This window comes from Trichechus manatus, unplaced genomic scaffold (genome assembly GCF_000243295.1).
Source record: "Trichechus manatus latirostris isolate Lorelei unplaced genomic scaffold, TriManLat1.0 scaffold00082, whole genome shotgun sequence".
NCBI lineage: Eukaryota > Metazoa > Chordata > Mammalia > Sirenia > Trichechidae > Trichechus > Trichechus manatus.
In genome coordinates, this window is record NW_004444018.1 from 9,425,989 (window position 1) to 9,447,664 (window position 21,676).

Below are 21,676 nucleotides of genomic sequence, written 5' to 3' on the forward strand. Positions count from 1 at the left end.
TTTCGGATCTTTGCTGTGGAGGGACAGTGTGGTGCTTCTGCCTAGAGCGCCATTTTGCCGGAACTCCACTCATCTCATCTTTATCACCATAGGTTAGTTTTACCTCTTCTTTGGCTTCGTCTGAATGGAATCGTCTATTCGTACGTACTCCGTGTGTGTCTGGCTTCTTTCACTCAACAGTGAGATTCATCTCTGTTACTGCGTGGAGTAGTCATTCCTTTGTCTTCTGCTTTCTGTCTGTACTTTATGTCCCTGCACAGACCTGAGATAAATGCCGTTATGAGAAGCAGAGTGGCAGAGAAAGGGAACTTGTCCTTTTGTCACTCAAGGAGTGTCTTTTCCTCATAAAAACCACCCCTTTTGTTCAATGGGAAGCTCACATGGGCATTACTCTCCCTGGCACCGAGTGCTTTTAAAGGAATCTCATGGGAACTTGTATGTCTACCTTGGACGTCCGTATAAAAGAATTTTCTTGAGTGCTTTTGATATGGAGCTGGTGGAAGAAGAGAGTAGTAGAGGGATGTTTTCTGGAAGGATATTTTTAGGGAAAGGGAGGGAAACAAAAAACAAAAAACACCTCAAGTCTTCTTTAGGAATTGGAGCCTGGAAGCCAGCCTTCAGAGCAGAGGTAGACATGGTTCTTGGGGTCACTCCCTTTCTAGCATCCTGAAGTCAGAGCTCAAGGGCATAAAACACTCAGAGCAACGCCGTCTCGCTAGAGACTAGGAAAACGGATTTGCGTTCAGGCTGCCTGTGAGAAGCCTTCCCTGACCCAGGTGTGTGGGGTGGGGGCTTCCTAGCAAAGCTAGTGGGGCTTTCACGATGAAAACGCTCATCTCATGACAAACTAAGAGCAGAGAGTAAAGCCAATCCTTTTCAATGGCGTCTTAAATGAAGACGAAATGGACTAGTTCTTCTTGCAAGTGTGGTCGCGTAGGTAGGTCAGGGATCAGGTAGAAAAATGGACACTATGCAGTTAGCTCTAGGGTCTGGTCACTGTCTTCTTTCCCTTAGATATCTGCTGGTTCTGTGTCTTGTGTCTGCTGGAGTGATGCACTGGAATATTCCGTTGAGACGTAATCAGTGGTTTTTGCTTGGCAGCTAGAGCACACTGCAAAGGGACTGATTCGGAAAGTTGGATCGTCCTCAGGCACTGTCTTTCAAGTCCAGCATCCTTACACGTCTGTGTCTGTGGCTGTAGTGGATTATGTGAATGAACCGCCTAAACACATTGCCTCTTATGTCAGATGATGAACCTTGAATTGAGCAATATTTATTGCTACAAAATTTAAATATTTTATAAAGTTTATTGAGTAATTCCTGTATCCACGACCCTTGCTAGGGGCTTTGCATATATTTTGTCAGTTGCTCCTCACAGAACCTGGGGAGGTAGATAGGATTATCCACATTTTACAAGTGACTAAATTGAGAGTTAGAGATTTTTTAAAAAAATATTTTATTGTATTTGAGGTGAAAGTTTACAGAGCAAATTAGTTTCCCATTCAATAAATTGTACAGAAAGTGTTCTATGACGTTGGTTGCAATCCCCACACTGTGTCAACACTCTCCTCATTTCCGCCCTGGGTTCCCCGTTTCCTTTCATCTGGTTTTCCTACCCCATCCTGCCTTCCCATCTTTACTTTTGGACAAATGTTGCCCTTTTGGTTTCATATAATTGTTTGTTCTACTGAGCTCATTCTTTTCAGGTGTTATTGTTTATTTTATAGGCCTGTCTATTGTTTAACTGGAAGGTGGTTTCCAGAAATGGCTGCAGTTCCAAGTCAGAGGGGTGTCACAGGGCCATAGTCTCAGGGGAGAGGTAGAGAATTTAAGTAACCTGGTAGTAAGTAACAGCTAGTAAGAAGAAGTAGGATTGAGATTCAAAACTAAGTCTGTTGGATTCCAAAGTACCATGTACCTTGTGCTACACTAGTTATTTGCTGTGGAGTTGGCTCCAACGCATGGCGACCTTATGTGTAACACAACAAAACATTGCCTGGTCCTGCACCGTCTTCATGATGGTTAGTTGTGGCTGTGTCAATCCATTTCATTGAGGATTTCCCTCGTTTTCACTGACCCTCTACTTTACCAGACATGATGTCTTTTTGTAGCAATTGATCTTTCCAAAGTAAACAAGTCGAAGTCTCGCCATTTTCACTTCTAAGGAACATTCTGGTTGTATTTGTATTTGTTCATTCTTTGGCCATCCACAGTATATACAATATTCTTTGTGACTCAAAAATGGCTGCAGGGTACAAATATTTCTTAAAGGAGCCTTAATTATTAAGTACGAATCAAGAGACACGGATGACGTTGGGGCTTTCAAAAAAAATGTTTTGTTTTTTTTTAATTGTACTTCAGGTGAAGGCTTACAGAACAAATAGTTTCTCATGAAACAGTAGTACACATATTGTTTTATGACATTGGTTAACAACCCCACAATATGTCAACCCTCTAACTTCTCAACCTTTTTTTTTTGGTGAAAATACACATAGCCAAATATACACCATTTCAAAAATTTCTACATGCACAGTTCAGTGACATTGACTATGCTCTTCCAATTGTGCTGTTATTCTCACTTAAGATGAAGGCTTACAGAACAAAATAGTTTCTCATTTAACAGTTACTACGAATGTTGCCCTATGACAATGGTTAACAATCTCACAACACATCAACAATATCCTTACTCAACCTTGGGTTCCCTATCACCAGCTTCCTTGTCCCCTTCTGCCTTCTGGCCCTTGTCACTGGACTCCTGTACCTCATTAGTCTCCTTTGGTTTTACGGGGCTGTCCACTGCCAGGCTGAATGGTGAACCTCGGAGATAACTTCACCACTGAGCTAAAAGGGCAAAAAAAAAGTTTTTTTAAAGATGTAAGTTCTTTATTCTTCCAACTAAATCTACATTTTCGAGTGTTTTCCCAGACCCTCACTTCCATCAAAAAAGGTTACAGTTTCTTAAATAATTAATATTGGAGCTTAGATTCCTTGAGGGTCTGGCAAGCTTTAATCTTGGATAAGCTGATGTAAAATATTGCCAGTAGCCAACCTCAGGTTGCCAACCCAAATATAAATCCCTCCTTGTTCGATACATGAATTTATAATATAAACTGTTTTAAATTATACCTGGTACTGAGTAGAATTAAGGCACTATTGAGCCACCTTTGAACATAAGAAATAAGATGATATTATGGTCTAACTTGTTTTAAGTATGTGCTATATAAAGAAAATTTTACTCCATCACTTTAGACCTAACAGAGAGAACACGGGGCGCGTGAGTGACTCAGGAGCATCTGTTGTTAAACATGGACTAAATCCAGAGAAGACTTTCATGCAGGTTCACTATTTGAAGGTAAGCATATCAAGGTGGCAGAAGTTACTGTGGTTCAGCCCTTTTTAGGTTATACGTATAAGCAATGAAGGTCAGTAACATGGCTGAGGCAAAAGAAAAAAAATCATCAACATTGTCAATAACAGTTGAATGGTCAGATATCTGATTGTCCAATAACTGCTGCACTTCATACCAAGCAAAGAAGGCCACATTTCAAAGGTATGAATCAAAGGAAGCCAAGATATTCCCTACCCTGTACCTCCCTTCCCCTGCTTCATGCCAGCATCGAGGAGCAGAACCTTAAAATCGCTGTAAGGGTCCAACTGGAGTCTTTGGGTGGTATAATGCTTAAAGCACTTGGCTAATAACTGAAAGGTTGGAAGTTCGAGTCCACCCAAAGGGGCCTTGGAAGAAAGCCCTGGCGATCTACTTTTGAAAAATCAGTCATTGAAAGCCCTGTGAAGCACAGTTCTATTCTGACACACATGGGATGGCCATGATTTGAAAATGATTCGACCTCAACTGTTTTTTTGTCTTTAAGGGTCCAACTAGAAGACAGGAGTAATCAGGAAGCATTATAAGAGGTAAAGGCTTTTATGATAGCCAAGGTGGAGAGAACCTGGGTCTCTCTTCCCTTTTTGTCCCTGATGGGTGACCAGACACATAACCTAGTAATATCAGAGATGATGCTGATATTAACAAATGATTTGAAAGGAAAGTAGTTGATCCTTACTTTCCATGCCCAACTTTACTTGTAAGAATATAAAGGGCAGCCTGCAACAGGTGAGATGGGACATTCTAGAGGCAGATAATGCGCAATAGGTAAGTTAGAGTTTACTGTGTGAGCGTTTTCCTGATGAACCCATGATAGCACTTTTTTTCTTTCTTCTAGGGCTATTTCCTTCTTTGGTTCCTTGCCAAACGATTTGGAGATGAAACCTATTTTTCGTTTTTAAGAAAATTTGTGCACAGATTTCATGGACAGTTGATTCTTTCCCAGGTAATTTATGGATCCTCATGGTTTCACGATGTACAAGTGGAGAGGGTGTGGCATGTGGGGGTTAGATTATAAGAATATTTATCAGTAGGATGAATAATTCATTCTATGAAGCAAACATAACCCTGATACCAAAACCAGACAAAGACACCACAAGAAAAGAAAACTACTGGCCAATATCTCATATGAATATAAAGCAAAAATCCTCCATAAAATACTAAACAGAATCCAACAGCACATTAAAAGAGTCCTACACCATGACCAAGTGGGATTTATTCCAGGAATGCAGGGATGGTGCAACATTAGAAAATCAACCAATGTAATACACTGTATCAATAGAACAAAGGAAAAGAACCATATGATCATCTCTATGGATGCAAAAAAAGCATTTGATAAAATCCCACATCCTTTCTTGATAAAAACCCTAAAGAAGATTGAAATAGGATGGAAGTTCCTCAGTATGATTCAGGGCATGTATGAAAAGCCAATAGCCAACATTATACCTAATGGAGAAGGACTGAGAACTTTCTCCTTGAAATCGGGTAAAAGACAAGGTTGCCTGTTCTTATTGCTTCTGTTCAATATAGTGTTAGAAGTCCTAGCCAGAAGAGTAAGACAATAAAAAGAAATAAATGGTATTCAGATTGGAAAAAAAGAAGTAAAAATATCTGTTTGCGGGTGATATGATCCTATGTATATAGATTCCCTAAGAGTCCACAAGAACACTTTTAGAGCTAATAGAGGAATTTAGTAAAGTTGCAGGATACAAGGTCAACAAACAAAAATCCACTGGGTTTCTTTATACACCAGCAATAAGAAATATGAAAGGGAAATTAGGGTAACAATTCCATTTACAGTAACATCAAAAAGAATAAAATATCTAGGAATAAATCTAAGCAGGGACGTGAAGGACTTACACAATGAAAACTATAAAACACTGCTGAAAGAGACTAAAGAAGACTTAAATAAATGGAAAGATGTTCCACGTTCATGGATTAGAAGACTTAATATTGTTAAATGCCAGTACTACCCAAAGTGATCTATAGATTCAACGCATTCCCAATTAAAATTCCAACAGCCTTCTTTACAAAAGTAGAAAAACCAATCCTCAACTTTATTTGGAATGGCAAGAGGCCCCAAATAACTAAAGCAATATTGAAAGAGAAAAACAAAGTAGGAGGGCTCATACTTCCTGATTTTAAAACATACTATAAACCAAAAAACCAAACCCTTTGTCATCGAGTCGATTCCAATTCATAATTACCTTATAGGATGGAGTAGAACTGCCCCGTAGGATTTCCAAGGAGCAGCTGGTGCTGGTGGATTCAAACAGCTGATTTTTTGATTAGCAGCCAAGCACTTGACCACTGTGTCACCAGGGCTCCAAAACATAATATACAACCACAGTAATCAATACAGCCTGGTACTGATATAACAATAGACCCAAAGACCAATGGAATAGAATTGAGAATCCAAAAATAAACCCACACATCTATGGTCAACTGATTTTTGACAAGGGTGCTAAGTCCATTTAATGGGGAAAGAAGAGTCTTTTCAAAAAATGGTTCTGGGAAAATTGGATTTCCACATACAGAAAAATGAAACAGGATCTATGCCTCATACCATACACAAAAACAAATTCAAAATGGATTAAGGACCTAAATGTGTAAAACCACAGAATTCTTAGAAGAAAAAGCAGGGGCATTGCTGTCAGGCCTAGCTTTTAACAACAGATTGCCTAATATAATAACAAAAGCACAAACAGCAAAAGACAAAATAAATAAATGCAACCTCATAAAAATTAAAAACTTTCGTTCATCAAAAAACTTTATCAAAAAAGTGAAAACACAAGCTACTGACTGGGAGAATATCTTTGGGAAAAATATATCCAACAAGAATCTAGTAGCCAAAATGCATATAAACCTTCAACTATTTGACAACAAAATGACAAACAACCCAATCAAAAGCGGGCAAAGGAGTTGAATGGACACTTCACCAAAGCAGACGTTTAAATAGCCACCAAACACATGAGAAGATGCTCCGCATCATTAGCCATCAGAGAGATGCAAATCAAAACCACAATGAGATACTATTTCACTCCCACTAGGATGGGTAAAATTGAAAAAAAAAAACAGAAAATCACAAATGTTGCCAAGGATGTTGGGAAATTAGATCTCTTATCCATCGCTGGTGGGAATGCAAAATGATATAAGCATTGTGGAAAACAGCGTGGTGGTTCCTCAAAAATTTAAAAATAAAACTACCATATGACATAGCAATTCTACTCCTAAGTATATAAAAAACTTGAAAGCAAATACTGAAAAAGAGACTTGTACACCAATGTTCACTGCAGCACTATTCACAATAGCCAAAAGGTGGAAACAAATTAATGCCCATCAACAGATGAATGGATAAACAAAATGTGGTACATACATACAATGGAATACTACTCAGCCAGAAAGAGAAATGGAGTCTTGATACATGCTACAATATGGATGGAACTTGAAGACATTATGCTGAGTGAAATAAGTCAATCATAAAAGGACAAATATTGTATGACCTCACTTATATAAAAAGACAAGAAGAGGAAAATGTATAGAGAACAAAGTTTGTTAGTGGTTACCAGGGGCAGGAGAGATGGGGAAAGGAGGGGTCAACAGTGATGGAAATATTGCATTGATTAAGGGTAGAGTTGCATAGCCGATTATTGTAATTGCTGTCAATGAGTTGTACACCTGTAAAAAGTTGAATTGACAAAAGTTGTGTGATATATTTACAACAATGACAAAAAAGAAAGAAAGAGTAGCTGCTGAGCTGCTTATGTACAACTAAAAACAGGATTTGGTTCCTTGGTTTGAAGGTTTGGGGTCATTGTTTCATGGGACATCCCAGTTAATTGGCCTAATAACGTGTTTAACCCAAAAAAAATCCAAACACTGCCACTGAGTTGATTCCAACTCATAGCGATCCTATAGGACAGACTAGGGTTTCCAAGGAGTAGCTGGTGGATTCAAACTCCTGACCTTTTGGTTAGTGGTTGAGCTCTTAACCACTTTGCCACTTTTCTACCTCCTAGTGCCTCTTTTCTACCTCCTAGTTCATTGCTTATTGCCTGGGGTCTTAAAAGCTTACAAACAGGCAACCAAGGCACAACAGTTGGTCTCTATTTGCCTGGAACAACAGAGGAAGAAGGAGAGTCAGGAATAGAGGAGGATATGGAATGGGTGGTTAATTGCCTCCATGAACAACTGCCTCCTTTGCCATGAGACCAGAAGAACTGAATGGTGCCCAGCTACCATTACTGAACATTTTGATCAAAGATTCTATAGAAGAATCCTGATCAAAAGGGGGACAATGTAGAACAGAATTTAAAATTGTCATGGACTCCAGACTTCCTGGAGCCATGAAATTTGGATGAACCCCTGAAACTATTGCTCTGAGATAATCTTTAAACCTTAAACCAAAAATACACCCTGAGGTCTTCTTAAAACCTAACAATAATTTAGCTTAACTAGTTAAAAAAAAAAAGTCTGCTTTGAGCATTATCCTCTTGTAAGAAGTATCTATATGGGATCAAATTGACAACAGCAACTGAAAAGATTAGATAGGAACCTTAGGGGGGAGTGAGTTTATGTTAATGGAGAAGGAACAATTCAGAAAAGGAGGGTGAGAGTGGTTACACAACTCGAAGAATGTAATCAGTGTCCACTGAATGGTACATGTAGGAGCTGTTGAATTGGCGTATGTTTTGCTGTGTATATTCTCAACAATAACAACAAAATAAATAAAATTTTTAAAAATGTATGGTAAATAAATAAAAGGGTAAATATTTACAGTTTAATGCAGGAGGAAAAATAAGAAGTTAATGAAGTGGACCCAAGGAAACTGCTGTTTCAGGGAGGGTGGTCTCCTTATAGTTTTTGGCCACACCGGACCCCAATGCCATCTTGTAGACAGTGATGCCGATAGTTGCTCAGTGACCTTCAAAACAAAAACAGAACAAATCCTGCTGTTCCTTCTACCTGGAATCATCTTTGCAAAGTTATTTCCTTCTTATCCTTTACTCTCAGCTTAAATGCCAAGATCTCTGAGTCACTCCAGCTACACGGATATGTCTCCACCCTGTTACTCTCTATCCTTTTGCCATTTTCATGGTCTTTATTGGCAGGGACATTATTTATAATTACATTTTTATTTCTAGTTTTGTTTGCTTAGTTTCTGTCTCTTCCACTCTCCATATAAGCTCAACAAGGCCAGAGACTGTGTTCTTTGTATCACCAACATATACACAGAACTTAGTACATGATTGGCACACAGTAGGTGTTTCATAAATATTTAATAAACAAATACATTAGTAGCAAGATACATGGAAATATTTAGACAATCGGCACAAAACTATCAGATTGTGTCAGCTCATAAGGGTAGAGGCAGAGCTGCACACGAGAAAGTTAACAAAGAGTGAGAGGCTCTGAAAACAGTGCTCGTGACTGATAGAGAATAGGTGATGCATCCTTAGCATGTCTTAGTTTCTTAGTGGTGCTGTAACAGAAATACCACAAATGGGTGGCTCTAAAGAAGGGAAATTTATGTTCTCAGAATTCAGGAGGCTAGAAGTTCGAATTCAGAGCACCAGCTCTAGGGGAAGGCTCTCTCACTGTCAACTCGGGGGAAAATCTTTGTCTCTTCTAGCATTCTTTGGTTCCTGGTGATCTTCATGTGGCATCTGTCTTGCCCTGTTTGTACCTGCTCCTGTTTCTAGTCTGTTCTTTTTATAACTGAGAAGTGAGTAGGTTTAACACACACCCTACACTGATATGGCCTCATTAACATAAGAAAACTCTATTCCCAAATGTGATTACATCCATAGGTATAGGGGTTAGGATTCAAACACATATTTTGTGGGGGACACGATTCAGTCCATAACAGCATAGATTGGACTGAAAGGTGTTTTTTATATTTGAGAATTGTGTTCACATACAGTCTTTAGTCACATTCTCAACAGTGTGGGATGTAATGGATGTGCATGTATAATATGAACACACATGGAGGGAATAACGTGAATGTAACAAGACTATGTGCAATTTTTCTCTACATTCTTTTTATTCTTTCTTTGGGAATGGGTTCTCCCTAAATATGTATGTGGAAAGGCAACTTGAAATCTGGTTCAGAAGTCTTGTATCCTTGGTTAACTGATTAGCACAAACTCCTGCCGACAAACGCTTATCACCAAGATACTTCTGGGTAAAACCAGTGAGTGCACTTACATTTACCATGACCCTGGAGGTTCTGATTTCAGCTTCTGATGGAACTCTTAGTCCTCTCTCAACCAAATCATTCAGTTTTTCTTTTATTTTTATCTCTTAAATAATAACTTTATTGCTTTTTAAATAACGACTTTACCAAAAAACCAAACCCGTTGCCATCATGTAAATTCTGATTCATAGTGACCCTATAGGAGAGAGTAGAACTGCCCCATAGGATTTCCAAGGAACAGTTGATGGATTCGAACTGCTGAGCTTTTGGTTAGCAGCCAGGCTCTTAACCACTGCGCCACCAGGGCTCCATTAATATCATAGAGGTAGGATTTACAACGCATAGGAAAATCACATCAGATGGAAATCATGGCCTAGCCAAGTTGCCACACATTTTTTGGGGACACAATTCAATCCATAACACTGAGATACTACACGTGGGGGCGGGGAAGAATGGCACTGGAGCTGTATACAGTCTTTTTTGGAAGAAGTTGGGTGCACTAATTCTTTTGAAATTGTGTTAAATGTTCCCTGCCTTGCTTTTCTGGACCTAGGATGAATGTAGCTTATTTCCATTGCAGGTACCCTGTCAATTTGAATTATTACTCCAGTTAAGCCTGGAGCCCTAGAACCTACGTAATTCACCAGAGAGTCATCCTCTGCTGTTTATTTCCCATGTTTTGCTCATCTCTTCCCACAACCATTTCTATTCCCTTCAGAGAAGAAAGGGAAGATAAGGATATTTCTCTCTCTTTCCAAGTGTGTGGGTATTTGTGAGAATTTGTAGAGTTTGGACAATTCATCAGTACCCCTGCTGCTGAGCATGAGGTTGGGAGGGGGTGATGCAGAGAGAAAGTTAGCCGCTGTGTTAGAATCTTCCGTTTCTTTCCTTGGTTGCTGCGTTTGAAGTTTATGGCGTGTGGTTGTCCTTCTTTCCTTGTTTGGATGCCGCTAGTGACATTTTTGCTATTTTTTTTAAAAAGGACTGTTTTTGTTTATGTTGTTAGTTATTGATGAGAAAGGGTGTGATCCATTTTTCTTTACTCAGAAGTCCCTCTATTTCTTCTTTTCCAATTTACTTCTTAATCCTTTCTATTACGCTAATCACCTCTTCTGAGTACCCAGCTCTCTGTGACTTGTCCAGCACTTCAGTATTGTCATCTTTCCAGCCCCCCTAAAACTACTCTCCTGACTTTAACAATGATGTCTTCCTGACTATTTCATCACGTCTTACCCTGCCAACCCCATCCTTGCATCAACATTTTGATTATTTGTTTCATCTCTCATCTGTCCCCCTCCCTCTCCATGACCGTGGTAATTGTTCATAAAGCACCTGACAGAAATTGCCAGCCCTGTATAATTGTCAAGCCAGCGTCTATCAGTTAATCTAGTGAAATCTGCATGCACCTGCTGTGTATTGAATACTTTCACCTGGACTGAAAAATGCTTACCAAATCAATCTTGTGTCAAAATCAGGGTTCTTTTCTAAAAAAAAAAAAAAAAAATCTTAATGCTTAATTTAGTGTTGTGAGGTGTTAATCAAAACAAGCTGTCTGGGACTGATCTGATTAGCACATATATTGTTAGGGGGTTAGGGAACGAAGAAAAAAATTCTCGAGCAATGCATTTTCCGTTTCTTTGTGACTGGGGTGTGGGCTTGAAACAGTTGCCAAGGAGCCAGGTAAAATTTCATCCCAGCCCACGGAGAACGACTTTTTTTTGTTTTTTCACCTTTGGTTTTAAATGTTTTCCGGCACACTGCAGAGGTGATAAACTGAGACCCCTTGTAATTGTCACTTGCTGACTTTGTCGGCGATTCTAGAATCAGCCTAGAAGAAAAGCCCTCCTTGCCCAATTACCTTTTGTAAGTTGCTTTCACAGAAATGTCAGCGAACTGAAGGCACGAGTGACCGTGTTGCTTGGTGACCTCTGTCTGATCAACTGCTGTGCTGCCTGAGATCTCACCTCTGAGGCCAGAAAAGGCAGATGCTCCAAGATGGCGACCTGCTAGGAGACAGGGCAGCCATGTTTCTTAAAACATGAAGTAGGGCTTCTTGAGGACCATTCACACTTTCCCTGTATTCACATGGAATTCTGGAATGTTGTGCTCTGCAGTCCTGTAAAGAGAGATCCATTTGTAATTGGAAATTGCAAAAGGGCAGAATTAAGGTTAACTTTGAATTTCCTGCTTCTCATGCAATTAAATTCTTCCCTGTGCCACTGAGCTAATGTAATTTTTCTCCATATAATTGAGCATAAATTACTGAGCAAATATGGGATAAATTGATATGAGCTATATGGAGATAATGAAGTGAAATTAGTAAGAAGTTATAATTACAGTATGTGGATTTTTAAGAAGCAAGAGTAATGTCATTAAACCAATGAAATATTTACAAAATAATCTATTAACATATCAGATTGTGATAAATTAATTTCTAATTCAATTTTTTTTGTAAAAAACAACTATGAAAATAATAAAAATAATAACTCTTTAAAAATCTCAAGGAAAAATAATCCTTCTCATTCTGAATACTACTCTAGTTTCCTTTAGTATTTTTTTTTTAATGCTGCTATCCACTGCAGGTGCAAGGAATGACTTCAGATGTGAGGCATTAATCCATTTGAGGTTGCCCCCCCCTCCATTTGGCCTGTGTGATCCATATTTTCAATATTAGTTTTGTTATTGTTTGTATTGTTTATTTTAGACAAAGCCGCAATAGACAAAGTCTTTGAAGGAAAACAGCAGTTGTAAGAAATAAATCTTTCATTAATGCTCTTAATAGGGAGACTTGGCCTCTGGAAGAAATGGACTGTAGCCACCCATAAACGCATAGAAACAGTACGGCTGGCTCTACCAGTGTAGTGATGGCTCTACTCTAGTACGATGATAGAAAAAGAACATCTTGTCATACAGATTGCTTGCAGATTTCCATTTCTCTGTAATTCCATCTGTTTTGTAATACAGAGACTGGGCTGCTGCTCCCATCTCCCATCAGGAGTTCAGTGAGCCTCAGCAGAGCCCTATGCTGACCCTGTGTCTGCAGACTGGGTTCTGTTGGGAGGACTCCCATCTGGAGTGACTCTAGTTTAACCACTGCACCACCAGGGCTCCCACTCTAATTTAGAATGGTCGTATTTGGTCATCTGGGCTTACATATGTGCCCTCTCTAAAGGACCCATTTAAAAAGATTATTTTCAATTCATGAAAAGAAAAACTTCAAATGTAGAGCTTATCTCTATTAATCAGTATCATCAAGTTCCAAGGAAAGTTAAACATTGCTCTTGTTTATTTTGTGTTCTATATTATCCAAAATGCATCTTATCAAACCTTCAGATGACAGAAGTGAGACTCAGATTGCCAGATTTAGCAAATAAAAATTAAGGACAACCAGTTAAATTTGAATTTGAGATCAACAAAAAATGATTTTTTAGTATAGTATGTCCTCAATTTAACTAGACATCCTATATTTTTTTGGCAACTCCAGTTGAGACCAAATCAAGATTCCAGAATTAGATGGGGTAGAATGATGGACCACAATACTCAGGTGCATCTTAAGTATAAAATTGATTCTGAATCTTGCATATGTGAATTTTTTACATCTTATAGTATTGTCATTATGTTTTAAAGGAGTCCTTTTTAAAAGATATTTACTGAAATATTGATGAAATTATGTAATATTTAGAATTCGCTTCTAAATTATATAGGAGGCAGGGAAATCGATGGGGCAGCATTAGCTGTGGGTTGATGGATGCATGCAGGTTAATTACATTATTTTGTCCACTTTTGAGTGTGTCTGAACTTTTCTATGGTAAAGGCAAAAATGTGTGTGTGTTTGTGTAAGTCATGCCTTTAGGTTGAAAAAAATCTATTATTTTAATTAATTAATGTCTACTGTCCAACAATTGAAGAGAGACACTATAAGAGGCTTTAGATAGAGGCAGGGATTCATGAACCACCTTTGGAATTGTAACCATCTTTGCTCCTCCATTAGGATGTGAACCATCTTGATTTTTGTCTTGTCTGTCCATAGAGCAAGGCAAGAACGTTGTTAAGTTCGTGTGTCCTGGCCTCTAGGCGTTCAGATTGTTCAGTATGTAACAGAATATCTGGTAAAGCTCATGAAGAGGAGGCCATGGTTAAGTCAGAGGGATAGTGCTGTGTGCTATGGCCAACCTTTTAAAAATAGTTAAGCACAAAATGAAATAAACCGTTAGGTTAGGTCAAAACAACAAACATTACATTTTTCAGTTTGTTCATGGTTTTTACAAAACAAATCTCTTTAACTGATTGGATTGAACCCCTGGTGAATTAATAAATTGAGTATACAGTCTAATAATTCAGCTTCGGTCTAGCTTCCCTAGCAGGTGAGCTGTCGGCAGCTGGGAACACTCTGCCTCTGGCGTGGTTCCGGGCAGAGTTATTTATTGACGGACATCTTTAATGGTTTGCTTTTTTCTTATTCCAGGATTTCCTTCAAATGCTGTTGGAGAACATCCCAGAAGAAAAAAGGTGAGGCCCAATTTAGGAATTAAGAACCCAGTTTTGCTTTGAATGCTAAAAATGACCCTGCCTATTTTGGCTTGTTACAACCTAGAAAGTTCAATCTTTCTCTCTCAACAGGGGGCAGGGGCCTAGCCCAGCCAGTGGGAGTCACAGGACAATCAGCCAGACTTAAGACATGGGCCCACGCAGATACTGGAGCCAACAGGCTAACCAGGGACCCCAAAAAGTGGTATAGGAGGCAAGCCAAGGACAGTCTGTGGCTCAGCTGCTGTGGGAAAGACTGGAGGAGAAGAAAGTTCTGATGTTAGGGTGACTCCATGAGTGTGGCTTAGTATGAGGGAGCCCTGTCTAACTGAAGGAGAAAATGTAGCGTAGTGGTAAGAGCCTGGGATGTGAAGTCACGCTCAGCTTGTCCTAACACCAGCTCTGCCAGTTCCCAGCTGTGACATTTAATCCCTCCAGATTTCAGTCTTCTAAACCTCTCTGGCAGGCTCTTAGGAAAGATTAAAGGAGATAATAAAAGTAGGTGCTCAGTTAATGATTTCTTTAATCACTATAACAATGTTCATTATTATAACAATAGCCATCTACTTTGCATCAGGCGCTGTGTATGGGATCTACCTACAGTAAATCGTTTAATATTTATTACAACACTCTTCATAAATCGTCATCATTATACTACTAGCAATAGCAACCAAACCCTATTGGGAGGTTACTATGTATATGCAAGCACTCATTTGATCCTCAAAACAACCCTATTATGTACATTATTTTACCTGTAAGAGAGGACTGAGGTGCTGAGAGACTAAGTAGCCAGTCTGAGATCTCACAGCTGTCTGTAGCAGGGCTAGCCGGCCACTTTCAGGGATTTGTAGAGGAGGTTTAAGATCTAACTCATGGAGAGCCTCTGGATGGTGTAAATGGCTAATGCACTCAGCTGCTAATCAGAAGGTTGGAGGTTTGAGTCTACCCAGCGATGCCTCAGAAGAAAGCCTGGAGATCTACTTCCCAAAAAATCAGCCATTAAAAACCCTATGGAGTACAGTTCTACTCTGACACATATGGGGTCGCCATGAGTTGGAGTTGACTTGATGGCAACTGGTTTTCAACTAGTTCATGGGTTAGTCTAGGTTTGTACCAACCTTATCCTTCTAACTTCCTATCTTTCCTTGGGTGCTAAAGGGAATACTTTGAAATATAATTTCTTCTTTGTGTGTGTAAATTTTTTTATGAGTTTTTATAGTAGAGGTCTCATACAATGTTGAAATATAATTTCTAATAGCAAAATTGATATTCAAATTAAATGCCTTTTTGAAGAAGGGCTACCATTACTCTTCTCCTTTCTGACTCACAGTTTTAGCTATGTTTCTGTGTGTGTAACAGAATTCCACATGTGCAGACAAATTCTTCCACAGAGCCATAGACTTAGATCCATGTAAGGCAGGGCACCGACGTGTCAACGGCCTGTCTTATGGTGTCTTAAGAATCAGGTACAGGGGCTGTGCTCTCAGGCTAGGTGTGGGAAATGATGTGCAAATTCAGGTGAGGGTCCAGGGACCATAAGGACATGAATATTTTTCTAAGCACTCAATGTTTAACTGGCCTTTTTAGTTTAAACTGCCCCCTCTTCCACCCCAAATTCTGGCTTCAACAATTAGAAGCATTATTGTTAGGTTTGTATTTTTTAACACTTGTTTTTTTTTATTGTACTTCAGGTGAAGGTTTACAGAACAAATAGTTTCTCATTCAACAGTAGTACACCTATTGTTTTACGACGTTGGTTAACACCCCCACGACATGTCAACCCTCTCTCTTCTCGAGCTTTTTTTTTTTTTTTGGTGAAAATATACATAGCCAAAGATACACCATTTCAAAAATTTCTACATGCACAGTTCAGTGACATTGACTATGCTCTTCCAGTTGTGCTGCTATTCTCACTTTAGATGAATGTTTACAGAACAAAATAGTTTCTCATTAAACAGTTAGTACAATGTTGCCCTGTGACAATGGTTAACAACCTCGCTACACGTCAACACTGTCAGGTTTGTATTTTTTTTTAAGGAAGTAGAAACATAAATGTAAAACAAGCCAGTGCATTGTACAAAATGAACACCCCCATATTATTTGATAAACTTGTTTCTACTTCTTCACGCTCCAGCCTTTTTATGCTAAAGGAAGCCTTATCCAGGAAGATTGCATGGGGCCTTAGAAATTACCAAGATATTTGAGGCTGCTCAAAGGTAGTGTGACTTGTTCTGGAAGGTCCAAAATGTTTTAGATTTACCATTCTTTCTTTTTAAGCAGACATATGGGTTGTCTTCTTGCAAAAATCACGTCAAGTGTGGCCATTATTCCTAAGGTCAAGAACAACAGTTTACCTAGAAGATATTTTTTCCATTTTCTTTTGTATCTGCCCTGGAATAACTTTTCAGGTCCCCTGGTAGAATGGAGCTGTGTCCTTAGGGTCTAAAGCAGAGAAAAAAAGAGAATTAGTAGAAATGGTATATTACCTCCTAAGGCTGTTACCCAAGTCTGTTTCTCAGTGATGACTGTATTCTTTGAGAACTTCTTGGGGCACAAATATAGCAATTTTCATTGAAGCAACAAAGGGCACTTTTAGTGTTAGAAGTTGTTATGGATTGAACTGTGTCCCCAAAAAATATCTGTTGACTTGGCTAGGCCATGATTCCCAGTATTTTGTGATTGTCCACCATTTTGTCATCTAATGTGATTTTCCTATGGGTTGTAAATCCTACCTCTATGATGTTAACGAGGTGGCATTAGTGGCAGTTATGTTAATGAGGCAGGACTGACTCTACAAGATTAGGTTGTGTCTTAAGTCAATCTCTTTTGAGATATAAAAGAGAGAAGTGAGCAGAGAGACATGGGGACCTCATACCACGGAGAAACAAGAGCCAGGAAAATAACACGTCCTTTAGACCCAGAGTCCCTGCACTGAGAAGCTCCTTGACAAGGGAAGATTGATGACAAAGACCTTGCCCCAGAGCCAACAGAGAGAGAAAGCCCTCCCCTGGAGCTGGCACCCTGAATTCGGATTTCTAGCCTCCTGGACGGCAAGAGAATAAATTTCTCTTTGATGAAGCCATTCACTTGTGGTATTTCTGTTATAGCAGCACTAGATAACTAAGACAGTGTTCTTCTTTCTTTTCATCCTCTTGCTAACAAGGATATAGAGTTCATTTGGATGATCTTGAGCCCTCCGGCACTGGGGGACCAGGATTTTATAATTGTGAATATTTATTGAGACTGCATACCATGGGGCCACAAAGAGGCTTGTGTTGTCGATGTAGAAGTTCGGAGCATCATCTCTGTCTTCGTGGTGGCCACCAACCACCACCCACAAACCCTTTGGATAGAATACCTCTCCTGGTTTGGATCATATTTTCATTAGCAGGTTTTAAAATTCTCCCTAAAAGTTAAGGTGATTTTATTCCTACAGTGACTGTATTTCAGGAGGTATACCGGAATATGTTTTGAAACTCAAACGTCTCTTTACTGCTAACTAATCTCAGAATCTAGTTCAGCTATTAAAACAGGGACTTATGCTACATATTGTACTAATTTTATCTAGGTCTCCAAGGGTCCCACGTCTACCCCCCGGAGCCTCTAATCTCTGGCCCCTGCTGCATACTGATCCTTGGACACATCTGTTAGGCATGTGAGCCCTTCTAAACAGGGTAGGGTTTTTCAGATCAGATCAGTGTTCAGGGGCAACACTCTGTGTCATATGCCTTTCTCTGCGTTGTTCTCCTGCTTGGATTATTTAACATTCTCTATTGAGCACCTCCCATACCTGGCCTTAGGCTGGACACTGGGGGACTCAGAGTGAAATAAATCTCACATCCTATCCTCAGGGAGCTCCTACTCCACTGTTGGAAACATACATGAAATGAAACAGATCATTATGGCTTACTGTAGCAAGTACTCTATCAGTTGTCGTGGAATTGATTCTGTGCTCCATAGGGTTTTTAATGCTTGGTTTTTCAGACGTAGATCTCCAGACCTTTCTTCTAAGATGCCTTTTGAGTGGACTTGAACCACCAGCTTTTCCATTAGCAGAGAGTGTGCTACCTGTTTGTATCACCCAGGGACATCAAGAGCTGTAGAGAGGTTCGAAGTCCTGCGTGCACAGAGAAAGGTCTCATCAATTCTAGACTTGGGTCTTCAGGCAAAGAGGAACCTATGATGGTTTAAAGTATGGGAGTACCATCACCAGATTGGAAGGGTTATTTCTAGGGCCAGTGTGGAAGATAGAGGATAGTGGTGAGGACTAGAAGTCAGAAACCAATTAGAGTCCAATAGAGAAGTTCAGTCAAGAGATCTTGAGCATTGGATTTATGCAGGGATAGTGGCAGTGGCTGTGGGGTTGAGATTAATGAACAAATCCGAGGGCTATTTCAGAAGTGCCACAGGTAAGACTTGATTGGTGGGTTGTGGACGTTGAGTAGAGGAATCAAGCATGAGCCTGACACTTCTTTCTTGGCCACTCAGTTAGACTGTGAAATAGTGTAGGAAGTACAGGGGGAGCAGGTGTTTTGTCTGGGATGAGGATTGGGCAGAGGGAGTAGAAGGGAAGATAATTTGAAGGTGGAAGGGGTAGATCGGGAGTTGTATTTAGACATCTTCGATGTGAAGTTTCTGTTTAAATGCTGATGTTTGATGAGACCAATGTAAGAAAAAAAGTAAAAGTTTCCTACATACCTGGACAGAAGGAAATCCAGACAAATACTGGACTCCAGCCTCCCTGATAGAAGAGCAGCCCAGGATACCTTACCCAATGTACCTGGCTCACATGACAGTCCAACTTTATCAACAGCTCCTGGTTCTTTCTTTGCCCATCAATTATTATGTTTGTGTGTGCATGTTCGTGTGTTTGTTTTAATCCAGGATACTCTTCCTTCTCCACGGAGCTAGGGAGTACTTGTTTTATGAATGTGACATCAGCAATCTTCATTATCTACCTAAGCGCAAATGACTTGTTTTGATCAAGAAAATAAGTAACCGTGTGCAAAGCTTTGAGATTAACACTATTTTGCATCCACTTGTAGAGAGAGAACTTAAAAACAGAAATTGTTATTGTTGGCTGCCCTTGAGCCAACTCCAACTCACGGTGATCTCCTGTACAACAAAACGAAATGTTGCCCAGTTCTGCACCATCTTCGTGATCACTGGCATGTTCGAGTCCATTGTTGCATCTGTTGTGCTGATGCATCTCACACCCTTGTGGCCCTCTACGTCACCAAACATGACATCCTTCTCCAGCGATTGATCTCTACCTATGACGTGTTCAAAGCAAGCAAGTCAGGAAATGTTCTTTGTGGTCCATAGGTTTTCATTGGCTAATTTTCGGAAGTAGATCACCAGGCCTTCCTTCCTAGTCTCTTAGTCTGGAAGCTCCACTGAAACCTGTCCACCATGCTGGTATTTGAAATACTGGTAGCCTAGCTTCCAGCATCACAGCAACATGCAAGCCACCACAGTACAAAAAAAACTGGCAGATGGGTGGTGGAAAACATAAATTACTAAAATTTTAAAATCCATACAGTCTGCAAGTTGCATTCCAGAGTAAGGGCATGTTGCATTTCAGACGCAGAGCACTGAACTTGCCGGTGCCTTGCTGCCATCTGGTACCTGCACTCCAGTGTTCTTTAGGTCTGGCATTTAGTTCCTGAGAAAGTCACTGGGGCCATGTGCTTTTCTTTGGAGGCAATGATGTAGTATGATCCTTAGAATCTTAAGAGGCCAAAGATAGGAGCCAAGAGGGATAAAGACATTTCTTCTGATCAGCACCAAGGTGATAGGCACAAGTAGCAGATACCGCCATGAATCAGCTCCCCATCCCTGTCACTGTGCCCTCAAAAATCCATTGAATGAGCAAATACAGGCATGTGCATTGCTGTTTTCACTCAAGCCTGTGTTTATTTTGATTTACCTTAACGTTACATAAAGAACAATCAACCACTTTCTCAGCTTTAAACGAGGCTTATTTTTCTAAGCAGCATCACGCAAGGGTGTCCAGCACATTCGCTCCCCTGCTGCCTTATCCAAGTATGAGCACATTTATAGCTCAGGGGATGGAAACTGACCGTTGAAACTCGGAGTTGCATTATAGATCATAAGGGTGTAGCGAGGGAACTCCCCAGCCAGAAGGTAAAAGCCTGCTGTCGCAAAGACATGGGGGGCCTCTGAGGATGGTGCAGGCCTGGGTTTCGGTAATGAGCTAGGAACTACCACACTTTCCTGTACAAATATGGAGGACGCGCAGTCATGGGTTTGTGTACTCTTAGCTCTCTGGATAAAATCAATTTCCATAGTGATCAGACATGCAGAAGAGTAATTTCCTGTAAGTCCTGGGTCCTGGCTAAGTGGAAATGCTTCTGCTTGTCTCTTGTGATTATTTAAGCCAAATGATCTCAGAGGGAAAAACTTCACCATTGGCTCAGACTCTAAGCATCTTGATTTGAAAAAGTCAACTTTTAGCTTAACCCCTGTACATGTCCTAGCCCAGGCCTAACAATTTACCTGTGCTGAGTGTTATTATGATCAAAAGAGCAAAATCTACATAGGTAGTATCTTTTCACCTAAAATAAGCAGTCCATTTTTTCCCTGAAAATTAAACATTTTCATATGGTCTCTCTCATCATTTCCTTGGGATATAAGGCCATTTTTATTACCTTTTAAAAAAATTTTTTTTAGCAACTAGAGTTAATGCTTTCATCTTCCTCTCATAGTCTAACATCTTACTCTGTCTACATCAGCAAGCCCCAAACAGGCCTCAGTGCAGTTTGATATCTGCACTGATCCTGAGGGTCTGGAAGCCTAGGGTTTTTTCTTTAGCCCTCTAGCTGGTCTGACTTTGGCCAGGGTCCTCTTGCTCTTACATTTCTCCATCTGCAAAAAAAAAAAAAAAAAAAAAAAATCCACACAGCAATTGACACCCACTTCACAAGGATATTATGAGGAATGAAGTGATAATAGTTATAAGATGCTTTGAACCTTTCCAAAGGAAAGTGATCTGAAAACACATGTTCTCTTAATTCACGGGAGGATGTCTTTTGCTCCTGGATGCAGCTGAAAGATGAACTTTCCTGCCCTCACATTTTTGCCCCTCCCAAGGGTCTCCCCATCTCTTCAGATATGTAATCGGAGGGCAGACAAACAGGACAACCACAGCAGGAGCCAGGCTGCCTCCAGCAGTAGAGATGTTCACAAGAAGGGAGATAGGCACAGGCCTTCCCGGCTGCAGGCTTGTCTGCACTGTAAATCACTAACAGGCATGTCACCCTGAAGCCTGAGTTTAGCACAAAAAGAAAAGTCAAGATTTTCCACCCAGGCAACGTAGGTTTGAATCCCGGCCCCTTTCAGTACTATCTGTGTGGCCTTAGATAAGCTGCTTAACCTCTTGAAACCTTTATTTGCTCATCTCTAAAACTGGGATAACACTGGTTTTGTACAGTTACTGTAAAGTTTAAAGGAGATTTTTGTCATAGTGTCTAGTACATAGTAGTTGTTCAGTAAACAGTCGCTCCTGCCTTTATGCCTTTATCTGGGGTGGACAGAGGAGTTTTTGT

General features: G+C 40.0%; 1 protein-coding gene across 3 annotated transcripts in view; it reads left to right on the forward strand.

Annotated features, from left to right (window-relative positions):
- Nucleotides 1–21,676, forward strand: part of AOPEP (aminopeptidase O (putative)) — a 473,908-nt gene that overhangs the window by 317,859 nt on the left and 134,373 nt on the right. For 2 of the 3 annotated variants that reach the window (XM_023735817.1, XM_004381324.3), the window contains 3 exons: nt 3,250–3,352; nt 4,224–4,331; nt 14,047–14,090. In XM_023735817.1, the coding sequence (XP_023591585.1) occupies nt 3,250–3,352; nt 4,224–4,331; nt 14,047–14,090 (255 nt within the window). Of the gene's footprint in view, nt 1–3,249; nt 3,353–3,872; nt 3,916–4,223; nt 4,333–14,046; nt 14,091–21,676 lie in introns of those variants that run through there. The other variant, XM_023735818.1, reaches the window with a different exon arrangement.